At 42.6% G+C, this 12,518-nt stretch overlaps 2 protein-coding genes across 2 annotated transcripts; one reads left to right on the top strand and one right to left on the bottom strand.

Annotated features, from left to right (window-relative positions):
• Positions 1 to 1,548: 1,548 nt before the first annotated feature.
• Positions 1,549 to 2,527, bottom strand: LOC117639198. Its single transcript, XM_034374629.1, has 3 exons — positions 2,502 to 2,527; positions 2,188 to 2,398; positions 1,549 to 1,965 (listed from the first exon to the last, which is right to left on the bottom strand). Exons 2-3 carry the CDS (start codon positions 2,381 to 2,383, stop codon positions 1,829 to 1,831), a joined length of 333 nt encoding a protein of 110 aa, XP_034230520.1. The 5' UTR covers positions 2,384 to 2,398; positions 2,502 to 2,527; the 3' UTR covers positions 1,549 to 1,828.
• Positions 2,528 to 4,208: 1,681 nt separating this feature from the next.
• On the top strand, positions 4,209 to 5,838 carry LOC117639104. Its single transcript, XM_034374518.1, has 5 exons — positions 4,209 to 5,037; positions 5,116 to 5,188; positions 5,300 to 5,468; positions 5,541 to 5,670; positions 5,765 to 5,838. The coding sequence occupies exons 1-5, from the start codon at positions 4,342 to 4,344 to the stop codon at positions 5,780 to 5,782; spliced, it is 1,086 nt and encodes a 361-aa protein (XP_034230409.1). The 5' UTR covers positions 4,209 to 4,341; the 3' UTR covers positions 5,783 to 5,838.
• Positions 5,839 to 12,518: the final 6,680 nt, after the last annotated feature.

Below are 12,518 nucleotides of genomic sequence, written 5' to 3'. Positions count from 1 at the left end.
CTTTAGAAAGCTGCCATTTCCAAACTACTTGAGCTACAGCGGTGAAATTTCACACTAACTCTGACATCACTTGGGACAATATTTAGACTGACTATGGGGCCGAGACGGTCACGCGAAAGGTGGCTTATCTGATCTTAAACTACCCAGAAATGACGGTTTCTCAATTTTTGCAGCGCCACTGCTTTTCACGCGGCGTACACAAACTTTTTATCTCGTAGTATGATAGATTGGTCCTTTATCTATAAAATCCACTCATCGGATTGGTGAAAATCGATGCCGAACACCAAAACCCCAAGAAAAGTAAAAACCACTACAAAACCTGAAAAACAGTCATAACATCTGTTTGGGTTGTCCTATTAACAAACGGGCACCGGATTCGTGTTCCTCGCGTGATTTTACATAAGATTCCACATTTTGAGCTCAATCGAGTGCATAGAGGCCTCAGAAAGGTGATTTTTCAATTTTGGCCATATTATGTGAAAAGTTGTCAGAGAAAACGAAAATTGCCCACAGAATCTGAACGGTGCATATTTCAGCTCAAAAAATTTGTGGCCTTTCTTAGACCCACAAGGACTACCTTTGACCAAAAAATGGAGTAAATCGGCATCGGTCGTGTTCCACGATCGGACTTCTTAAAAAAAATGCCTCTGTACAAGTGTGTGGAACACAAAGCTTTGGTATGCTACTGTGTAGTGCGAGAATATAAGATTGGTACTTTCACTTATGCTCGCTTGAGAACCAATGTTTTTGGTGGCAATGTAAACGTGTAAAACAAAATTCATAATTTTTATCATTATGTCTTGCTTTTTGTATTTGATTTGTAGGACAGTTTAGTTTTTATATACTGACTGCATTGCATATTTTATAATTTGTTTTGTAAAACTGACTAGTCTTGTAATTTTACTGGCATCATTTGTTGTACTATATCGCCTTTATTTCAAAGACCGGAAATTAAATGTTCTTTGACACTTCCACAACTGATGTGGCTTATTAGTATAACAATATCCAAGACAGGCGAACTAACACCACATTATTGTATTTTCTAAAAGAGCACCCACAACAAGGGTTTGAAATTGCACCTTCTATTTGCTTGTGAGTAATTTGCGCATTAGGTAAACCTTTCCCAGAAGCCTTCATTACTCAAGAATAAATTCACGGTTACTTTAGCGAAAGTCGGTTAAGTTTCAATTTGAAGTAGTGAAACCAATCCAAGGTATCTCTGCAGTATTTTCCCCATCATGCACGAGACTTCAATTGTGTCACAGCTTTCAGCCTCACCGCTGAAATCTCTCGTAGTTCAGCTTAGAGTATTTTGGAATTTATTTGGGACTGCATTTAGCCAAGGAAATTAACATGTAGTAGTGCAAATATTATGACAACTGTTCACCGAAATTCTCAAATAGAATCTCAACTGAGGTGGTTTAGCTAGTTCTTAAACTCATGTAACAGATGGGAAAGATTATTATTAATGAACACATCATTTTCTTAGAGGCATATCATTTATTTAAAACACAGCTGTCAAATTTGCGCATCACAAGAGAAAGAAATATTGAGGAGAAAGACTGCTTACAACATAGTTTAATTTAATGTTACACTCCATAGAGCATTGACTAGCACACATACAATTTGATACACACATAATATCCTAAATCAGACATAATAATTTCCAGTTCATTTTCAATTGCTCAGTCCATGACTACATAAATTATTAAAATGGTGCATTGGTATACAGTTATTTGTGAGACATTCACATCACAGTCAAGAGTATGAGAGAAAAATTATCATGGAAATAGTTTTAAAATAGATTAAAAGTTACTCGCTTTCTTCGTCATTCATAAAAAGCTGACTCTGTCCCAAAGTTATATCCGCAAAATATTAACTCTCCATCTCCATCACCCTGTCCATGCCACTTCAACAGTCGCCTAACATATACTCTGGCCTCATGTTCAGCTTCAGATTCTGTATCTAGAAAGAAGGATTTGGATTAACAATGGTCATTGCATGCAAAGCAAGTATGTTTCCAAATAAATCTCTCCGCATTTAGATTGAAGCCCCACCCAATGTCTTCGAATCTTATTGGTTAAAAAAGAAGCAGTGAAACCAAAACTAAAACATTTTGTAGTTGACATCCCTGATATCGGTGCAGTAGCAACATAAGAACCAGGAGAAAATATTGAAACTACTCACCACCTACGCCCAGAATCACAGCCAGTTCCTTATTCCCCTCTTCTCTCTCCAAGTTGATCAAGTCCCCACCAACATAAACTCGACCGTGGGATTCAAAATTTTCAACATTGAGAATGCTGCCATCGCCAAGGAAAAGGACGGTAAGGAAAACGTCCTGCACTTTTGGATCCACAGAATACTGGGTCTCGGCAGCCATGTTCGGATGAAGACACTGACAGTAATCAAAACAAACATTTCATGAGCTTGGCAAATGTCATTGCTAGGAAAAAGAGTCGTCTTACGGTCGTGCCAAGGCCCGCACGACACGTACGTACCCAATGTTTTCTGTAGTTTTTCTGGCCTTGGAAGTTACTGCAAGCACCCAGCGAAAGACGAGCTGCAGGGAGAATAAAATGAGGCGGGCGATGTTTGGCTTTGAAGTGCAGTGCAGGGTGGAACAGCTGACTGACAGCTGATTGGGAAAGGGGAAGAGGGAGGAAGGGGGAGGTGTCGAGATATCGGTGGATGCCGGGGAAGGGGAAGAGCGGGCCGCCCTAAGATTTTGTTGCTTTGCCGTTTCTATCATCAAAGGGAATTTGTTAAACCATCGTCATCTTTTCTTTAAGTCTATTTAGAGCTGTAAAGAGCTGTTTATGTACAAATACGAGCAGCAGTACACAGTACTTCTTCTTTTTCTTTTTCCCAGCACTGCCAACATAACGTTCTCGTGCCGGCTGCCTGCATGCGGTGCATTATTGCTACGTATGAAATTCCGCATTGGAAAAATTGTGTTTTATTTAATTTAAAAATTTATCCTTAGCATTCTCTTTAGTAAGCAGTCATTATTATCATTCTTGTACTGCATTACGACATCAGTTTCATATTCATCAAGTTTCCTATGCTGCCATGTTCAAGATGGCTTCTCTCCGCGGCTGCGAGCTGTAGAAGTGGGTTGATCAGCTGATTTCATTTCACTTTCGTTGTACACCTGTTGCTGATCAGGTTGACGTTGCCTTGTGTCGGCAGAACTAAGAAGCAGCTCTTGATCAGGTATGTTGAGACAACTTTTACACTCAGAAGTTCTAAATCCGAAACGAAAGCAGCAATGTGGGCCTGTGCGCTCCGAGCCATGTTGCTGGTGGTTTTCGTTAGGTGCCTAAACCTTGTACTGTAGCATGTGTTCAAGTTTGGTGCGCCGGCCGGCTACTTTATTTTTCTGTGAATGTGATGTGACTTGAATTTATCTATCTGTACAGTGGTAAATATACCACTGCGAAGTCACCGGGCTCGCACTTCTCTTCGGTCCTGTTTTGATTTGGTTCTTTGGCCTGTTGCAGGGTTCTTAACCTCTCAAGATGCCACTAGCTATAGTGCACAATGAGGATCGCAGCAGTAAGAAGCTGTTGATGGCTGCGGATATTTCGCAACTGAAGACAAAAGCTTCAGAGAAGTTTGGGCTGCCTGCATTTATGGATTATAAGGTATGTTGGTTAGGTTAGTTGCTTAGTTGGTTGGTGCAGCTCACCTAGTCTGTGTACTTATTGTTCATTGTTTTACAGCTATGCTTAGATGGCGAGGGGCCAGAGGCAGGTTTGGAGCTGGATGAGGATGAGGCATTCCTTGAGCTTTCACGGCAAGCTGGTCTCTCTGGGCAGCAACTTGCTCTAATACTTCTGCCCGACTCCACTGATTGGACACCACGCTCCAGCAAACCTCCAACCACTACAGGTAAGCTTATGTCTGCATTTATCTCTGTGTATGTTAAATGGCCTTTGCTGTCTAATTCATGCCCTTAAATTGGTAGTTTGTTTGATGTGTGTGATTCTTCCGTTTCAGATAGCAGTAGTGAGAAGGCCACTGAGTCTTCAGAGTCTGCAGAGCGAACTGTTTCCCCAGTAGAGCCATCCACTCCTCAACCTCAACGGCCACCTCCCATACCGATTGGCCCTATTTGCGATGAACTCGACCCTGTTCTGAAGAGTGTGCTCGAAGTACCTCTGCCAAGGTGTACCAAGGAGGTGAAGAAGAGGGCTTTGAGAGAAGTCATACAGTACTGTTGCAAGTTTATTGAGGATCGAGTGCCTCAATACTCACGACCTATCTGCCTTGCTTATGCCAAGTCCATTTTCTCATTTGATAATGGTAAATACAGGCCAATATTCAGAGTGACAGTAAATGACTGTTATTGATGATGGATTGGAAGGTTTTACAACTTCGCTGTATAACGCCCTGAACCATCGCAAGTACACAACTAAGAGAGTCCAGGGCATTGCTCCTCAGAGGAAACGCCGCCGCTTGACAGTTCCAACAGAGACTGAGGAATCTGTTGACGACGTCTCTTCCACTGAACCTCGGTCCTCAAAGATGGATGACTACGGATGTGTGATGTACAACCCTCCCCTTCCATCCAGTGAGTCAACTACCACTCAAGAGGAGAAGCGCGTACTGCTTCTTACCCTTGAATCTGATGCTTCGATCTCTGACTTAATGAAGCGTACTTATGCAACTCAGCGGGTGGATGTGATTAATTGTAGACCAATTTCAAAGCTACGAGACGTCCTTGTTAAGTGGCCACACTTGAAGCATCCCAAGTTTATGTTCCAGCATGCATCCACTTTGCTAGACAAAGATGTTATTAATGTCTGGACCACTGAGCTTTCAAACAAATCAAGTGACATCTTTCAGTTCCTGAACACACTCTGCCTAAGTTTGGATAGAAAGAGAAGTGTTCCGAGTCACATTTCAGATTTGTTGGCCACGAAAGCCTCTTGTGATGCCTTAGATGATGGAGAGACAGTAGCAAGTGCTATTTTCCCTCTGATTATGTGGCACCTACGGGAGAAAGCCTCTGCATTTCTGCAAGTCATCAAGGTGAGCACCTTTGCACATCTCTTATGTGATTCAATGATAAAGGCGCGCTTACATGGTCATGCTTTTTTTCCCTGTCAGGTTGGCGCCTCTGATGAGGACGTTCTTGCAGCAGCAAAGGATGCCAATGGGAACCCTGTTGTTGTTCTAAGTGGTGAGTAGGAAATCTTTTTTTTTTTGTTATCTTATGACACCATGGTGTCAACCATTAATGTTTCTTTCCTATCACCTACTGTCTCAATCATCGATATTTTTTTTTTCTTAGGTGATTCAATTTTTGATCCAAATGCCTGCGTAAGAGTTGTCCTTCTTAAAGATGAAATTATTGTGGCTGATAACCTCCTCGAGGGAATTTTGTACGCTTTCTTATCTTTTTTTGTTTTTGGATTCTGTTATACTCCTGAAGTCAGACACACATTAGAATTTATACAAAGGTAACTACTGCTTTGTGCTCATTGGTTTTTATGAAGCAAAGGTTCTATGTTCATTGAAAATTTTGTTTACAGGAGCCTGTTGTTGATAAACCCTGGCAAGGGAACTAAGAGCTCCAGCAAAACCCGTAACGCTGTCAGCCCAAAAGTTAGCAAGTTTTTAGAGGAACTTCGCATTTTCTCCTCACCATGGACTTTACAATCGGTTAGTATTGCCTCTTTGTTTATGTTTTGATTTTGCTTTTGGCACAAGTTGTGGAAAGGCTCACTGTAACAATTTGTCTTCTTTCAAATTCCAGAGGCAACAGCAAGGATGAATGAAGACTTGAAGCTGGAGTTTTGTTTTTGTTCTATTTGTGAATTTACATTTGACTGAAATGTTTAGTATTATTTGAATTTGTCACGCATGTGTTCATGTGCTTTATTTTTGTTATTGTCTTCAGATATGTAATGTAATGTATTACTTGTTCCTATCACATGTGATATTAATGTATAACTTGTTGTTTCTAGTGTACAATACAGTCACTTGCAACTTATCTCGTAGAAATAATTAATCATTTTAAAACCTTTTTATTTTTAACACCTATTTAATAGGGTGGATCTTAATTTCTGACCCCCCGTTTTTATTGGCGAAATGGGGTCCCTAGGATAGTAAAAGATCATTACCGAGTCGCATTTGATCCGGAAAAAAATTGTATCAGCTTTAGGGAAGGGCTCAAAACTGGGTCAAAACGCCAAAATTGGTAGTTTTTAAGTGTTGCCGCCGAACCAGATGATATATCAAAACGCCTGAGGTCTGAAAAGATGCGGCATTTAATTACCTTTCCAACGAGCTATGAATCATTGTTGCAGCACAAATATTTTCACTTGAATCATTGAATTTGTGCAGAAAAGTGGGGTCAAAAATATCAAAATCAGTCCAATTTCGGTAGGGTGAAGTTCTAAAATTGGCCGAATCGACATCTCTTTATAGAAACGGATGGGTCTCAACAAGACAAACAAAAAACGTCAACACATGCCATGGGCCAAGATGCGAAATGAAGCAGTACCGTAGAACGGGGTAATATGAGACATGAAGGAAAATCGAGACAAAGCGCACTTTTTTCGGTTTTTGTCGTGTTGCTCTCTAGCGGTTGTTCAGAAGGCTAACGTGAATTTTTTTTCGTGATCTAGGAGGCCGTAGCAGCTCACAGGAAACGCACGGAGGCTATCAGACTCGCCAGGGTTATTTAGAACCAAAGGAAAAACCTCTTAATTTTAACAAGTTTTATAAAGTTCGTAAAAACCTCCCCAGAAACCTCGGTTAGAACTTGGGTTCTCGTCCGAACGAGGTTTAAATCTGTAGGCAATTATGTCAACATAATCAGGACAAAATTTGGTTCCGTTATGTCTACTCTCGGGCTGCCTGTTCCAGATCGAATACAATTTTGTTACCTTGCAGGGAAAATAGAGACACATCTTTTCGCTTGAAATATGAGGCCAAACATACTCCACTGTTAATAATTTCAAGTAATAATGATTTTAACACGAATTTGTTTTACTACCTGACCGGCATCTAAGCTCTTCGTTTAGTATTTTCATGTGACAGGCACAACTCAGGACTTCTTATACATTTTTGAGCTCTCTTTAGTGACACCCATCTTTCTCCCCTCCAGATTATATATCGTCTCCATTATAGGTTCCAATCATCTTTAAAATGAATAAAAAGAACTTAAAAAGCTCCGAACCCGCCTAAATGATTTAATTATCCATACTTCTTTAACATTTCTTTCTTTTGTCTCATATTACCCCACATTGCAGGGAAATATGGGACGGCATTCCGAGGGTTATTGAAAGGTCCCTACTGCACCTAAAAATCTGAAATTTGGTGGGAGTGTAGCCAAAGGGTCAATGAACAAGTGATGAACACCTCAGTACCTCAAAATGAAATTGAAAGGGGGAAATTCACGAAAAACCTCGAAATTTGTCTCATATTACCCCGTTCTACGGTAACTTAGCCTGAAAAGTGCCAAAAATCACCCTTTTTTCAACAAAAGGGCCAGCCGGCTGGCCGGAACTTGGCGAAACTTGGTTTCCAGGTGAGCCGGGACCACCTTAACTCAAATCTGAAAGGAGAAGTCCCGGACTCCCAGAAGGTTCGCGGCCAGAGCTCCTTTGACCTCGCAAAAATCACGCTAAATGTCCTTTTGGTTGAAAAACGAAGATTTTTGGCACTTTTGAGGCTAAATTACAGCTTCGTTTCGCATCTTAGCCCATGGCATGTGTTGACATTTTTTGTTTGTCTTGTTGAGACCCATCTATTTCTATAAAGAGATGTCGATGCGGCCAATTTTAGAACTTCACCCTACCGAAATTGGACTGATTTTGATATTTTTGACCCCACTTTTCTGCATAAAATGCAATGATTCAAGTTGAAATATATTTGCTTTAACAATGATTCATAGCTCGTTGGAAAGGTAATTAAATGCCGCATCTTTTCAGACCTCAGGCGTTTTGATATCTCATCTAGTTCGGCGGCAATACTTAAAAAACCACCAATTTTGACGTTTGGACCCAGTTTTGAGCCCTTCCCTAAAGCTGATACAATTTTATCCGGATCAAATGCGACTCGTTAATGATCTTCTACTATCCTAGGGACCCCATTTCGCCAATAAAAACGGGGGGTCAGAAATTAAGATCCACCCTACTATTTAAGCACAATGCGTATGTTTAGACTGCAGGTTGATGTTGTTTGAAGACCAGATCAGAGAATCAATTTAAATAGCCGGCTGTACTGCATGCGAAAGTGTTCAAAAGTGTCATGACATTTCAGATATTGGGTTGTGGAAAAGCAGAAAGGAATATGAGATTTAACAGCACCTTTTTGAAAGTAATTTCATAATACTGATTTGAAGATTCAGAACTGGATTGAAGTTTTCATAACACATTGCTTCTGAAAATTAATAAAACCACGTTCTTACGTTTCATAAGCCACTTCTGACAGTTAAGAACGGCCAGTTATGAAATTTAAGAACCTTTTGGTTATGAACTTTAAGATCAATAGTTCTACAAATAGGTCCAAAACCAGATTATGAAATTTCAGAAGCATTTTTTTTAAGAGTGTGATAACACAAGTACCAACCTGCCCTCGGCGCAGCGTTTGCCATTCCAACTCCTCCGACCGGAAGCGCGCATGAAGGCGTAAAATTCAAACTGGAAACTTTGATAGAAGTGTATTTTTGGGTAAATTAAACTGAAAAAGGTGACCCCGAGAGGGCTGAGGGTGAAATGTCGCTCGCACAATGTAAAATGTATCGTGCAATACACTAAGGAAAACGTAAAGACAGGTTTGTGTGCATTTATGAATCAAAAACTCAAAAACACCAAATTTTCCAATATTTCCTACTTTTTCAGGGGTCCGGAAATTTTCCGAAATTTTCCGAAAAATTTCCGAAAATTTTCCGGAAAGTTTCCGGCACTTCGATCCCTATTTTAGAGAGGGTTTTTTCCTTGACGAAAATGGAGCTGAGGAACACGATGGAAACTTTTTCGAGGGGATTGGGTGAAATTTTAATGCCCATTTTTCCTCAATGTAAAGCAAAAACCAAAAGCAAAAACCCTTGTTTTAGAAAAAGTTACCTTTGCTTTTGACGTAAATTCTGTAACATAGTAGAATAAAACACTAAAACGGTTTGGTCAGCTCACCCATGGAATTTTAACACACGAAAAACCAAATTATTGAACAGTCTTAAAAAATGCTGGGTAGTCGCGGCGTGCGCGTGTTGTTGCCTGATTTGCTGCCAAGCCGTCTCTTCTGGTCAACCTTTTTATCACGTGCCAGGAGAGCGCCTAGCAAGTCTGGACAGGCATCCTGTAGCCCAGAGATGTCTAGACTCGAAATGGCGGAACAACGCAGTCCAATAGGTCGATTTCTCGCATGCATTTTGCCACACCTTCGAAAAGGGCTGTCAAAAAATCTCTTGGACTCTATACCTCCGCCATTTCAAATCTACACCGGTATGACATAGGCCTATAGGTATATTTCTTTTAATCTCGCTGACGAATTCATTAATTCCGTCAACAGTTTTCCCCTTTTCGTAAATTTTCTTGCCCCTCAACGAACATTTAGCACGTTTGAAACCCAAATCCTTGCCTATCCAAGCCTATTATATGTGATGACATTTTCGGTTCACCTTCACCAGACGAATACATGTCTGTAAGTTATTGCTTATTTGCTGACTTATAGAAATTCTCCTCAGAAAGTCTCCCCTTCACTGCTGTGCTCTTCAGACCTTGGCCTTTCAAAGCTCGTGCAAAGTACGGATAACTGTGGCTTTCAAACAATGGAAAGAGACCTTATGTTTCATCACCCGAGAGAAAATTATAGGCTGCAGATTGGCTGCAAGCTGGCTCCCTCCAGGTTGCTTACAACGCGCGGATGGAACTCGGATGGCTGCAGACATTGGCTGTATTCGGACATACGTCAGCCAAAATACAGCCATCCGCAGCCGGTGCAGCCTCTCTGGCTGCACCTGCCAGCCACTGAAGTGTCCCTTTGGAGCTCAGTCAGCGCTCCCCCGCTGCTCTAGGCTGCACCCCGTAGCCTTCAGGATGCGCCAGACAGCCTTCCTTCGCGAGCCACGCTGCCCCCAGCAGCCACGAGGCTGCGAGGCACTGCTCTAGACTGCACCCCGCAGCCTTCAGGATGCCCCAGGCAGCCTTCCTCCGCCCGGGCCACGCTGCCCCCGGCAGCTATGAAGCTGCGGGTCAGAGCCACATCTCGGCCGCATCCTGCAGCCTCGTGGATGCCATCGGCAGCGTCCATATCGCTACTAGGCTTCACTCCTTAGTTCATGAAGGTCCCCATGAGGACCTTTGAGGGTCCCTGTTACGCCCTTTGAAGTTCTATGGAGCCCTAGACGATTAGTAGATTTTCTAGGGTCCGAACACCGTTCCGGATCCAAATCTGCTAAGTAATTTCATGTAGGACTTACCGTTCCCGAGATACCAAAGATAACAAAAAAGTTTCCCGATTTTTACGAAACTTGCATGGCTTATGTATGTTAACGTATTCAACTCAAATATCAGCATACCACGCACCCAGTCTATTTTTTTCTATTTTTTATAGCCCTTTAATCAAGGAATACGACCGTTGCCTGAATACCGCCAGCATCCACCATGCTGCAATCCGTAGCCTACAGCCATTGCAGCCTACATGGCTGTATAGTCCTGCCGTAGCCCGGCTGCATCCGGCAGCCAACACGCTGCGACGCGCAGCCCACAGCCACTGCAGCTAAGTTGGCTGTGCGTGGCAGCGTTTATAGGCTGCTTAGGGCAGCCAAAAGGCTTCTGTGCGCAGCTTCTGAAGCGTTTCACAGCCAAAGCGCTCCGTGAAACAGCCAGACCAGCCACTGCAGCGTGGATGGCTGCAAGTCCAGGACGTCGCTATGGCTGCGACATGGCTGCAAGGCAGCCACGGCAGCCATGCATACAGCCAAAAAACGGTCCATACAGCCATGCGTCAGCCAAGCGTCAGCCTTTCTGCAGCCTTCTATTTTTACTCGGGCACGTAAAGTTAAGGCAATAAATTAACGGTAAAAATGTCCCTGTTTTGGGAAGACTCTTCTCTCCGCCCCTTTAATAAAGACCAAAAAACCGACTCTTGACCTTGAAAGAAGACGACCGTCATCATTAATTGTATCCTTGAAATTAAGCGCTAACAGAACAAATGCTGGTTTTGTAAACAAGAAAACATCAATTCTAGTTGTATATTTTACTCTGAGACAAAGGATCTATCTACAGGGTGAGTTTCCGCAATGTGTCAATAATTTGCAGGCAGTTTGGGCATCCCTAGGGGACCATTTTTCGCCACTGAACTAGTGGGCGCAAACGTCTAGGTACGGAGATAATTGGTGTTTTGTAATTGGATTTTGCGCCTAGGAGGTAGGCACCCGGTGCCACTGAGGGCGGCAGGACCTGTCGAGGGGGTGTCGCGGGACTAGCAGTACTCGCGGGAGTGCCACTGACCTCGCGGAAGTATCTGAGGAATCCCGCCACCCTCGCAAAGACAGCCGTGAGATCCACTGTAACGGGGGCCACCATGACAGCCTCTTCAGACCCGCCGCAACCCCCCCCCCCCCCCAAAAAAAAAAAAAAAGACATTTGCAAGGTCCGCCGCACCCCTACGAGACTCGAAGCACCCCTCCTAGACCCGCGACACCCCCACGCGAGGTCCTGCGACCATCAGTGGCTGCGAGTGCATACCTCGCAGGCGCGAAGGCCCATAACAAAACACCAATTATCTCCGTACTTAGACGTTTGCGCCCACTAGTTGGTAGAAAATGATCGCCTTGGGGTGCCCAAACTACCGACAAATTATTGACACATTGAGAAAACTCACCCTGTATAAAGGAAACATTGATTCGTTTTGCATTTACACTTGTCATGGATGGCGAAAATTTCGTCGTGGACGTTCGTCACTGAAGGTACTGAGGCGACAGCGATACTCTGTACAAGCTAACTGCTCTCCATGTTTCGGTTTAAACATTTAAAAATACATTTAAATACATGCACAGAACTCTTCTCCTTATAAACCCCACTCAAGAAAACATCAATTTTGGATCAAAATGACCGAGCCGCAAGCCGAAGGAATTACATCGATCAGTTTTGATGCTAAAGCAGTGTTCAAAATTGATTCATTTTAAGTGCCTTACATGTCTAAAATTGCACTTATTAATAAAACGAAGGACAACGAACGTTAGTTTCTTGTATACTGAGTCAATAAATTATACATCCTTTTCGATATACCGAGCAAACTTCTTACTCTTAAAAGTTATCGCCTAAATGAGTCTTGAGATGAATTCTCAAATCAACCCCACGACGGAACTTGTGGTGGCAAACTGTGTAAGCGAACGGCTTCTGGGACTGACTTCACCAGAAAACATCATAATGCCAACCGTGCACTCCATATCTTTTTTCATACGTGAGTTCGCAGATGACGTTTCAGACTGCTTCTAAGCCCAAATCTTACTTTGCAAACAGTGCACTTTAAGGGCCCCTCTCGTGTGTGAATGC

This window comes from Thrips palmi, unplaced genomic scaffold (assembly GCF_012932325.1).
Source record: "Thrips palmi isolate BJ-2018 unplaced genomic scaffold, TpBJ-2018v1 HiC_scaffold_1, whole genome shotgun sequence".
In the NCBI taxonomy this organism is placed as follows: domain Eukaryota; kingdom Metazoa; phylum Arthropoda; class Insecta; order Thysanoptera; family Thripidae; genus Thrips; species Thrips palmi.
The sequence above is the reverse complement of the archived record's forward strand: the minus strand, read 5'-3'. Positions and strand labels throughout refer to the sequence as shown.

Coding starts and splice junctions, on each gene's coding strand:
- LOC117639198 (XM_034374629.1), bottom strand. CDS start 2,383: ATGGCTGCCGAGACCCAGTATTCTGTGGATCCAAAAGTGCAGGACGTT. Junction 1,966..2,187: donor TGTGATTCTGGGCGTAGGTG/GTGAGTAGTTTC, acceptor CCTTCTTTCTAG/ATACAGAATCTGAAGCTGAA.
- LOC117639104 (XM_034374518.1), top strand. CDS start 4,342: ATGACTGTTATTGATGATGGATTGGAAGGTTTTACAACTTCGCTGTAT. Junction 5,038..5,115: donor CATTTCTGCAAGTCATCAAG/GTGAGCACCTTT, acceptor TTTCCCTGTCAG/GTTGGCGCCTCTGATGAGGA. Junction 5,189..5,299: donor CCCTGTTGTTGTTCTAAGTG/GTGAGTAGGAAA, acceptor TTTTTTTCTTAG/GTGATTCAATTTTTGATCCA.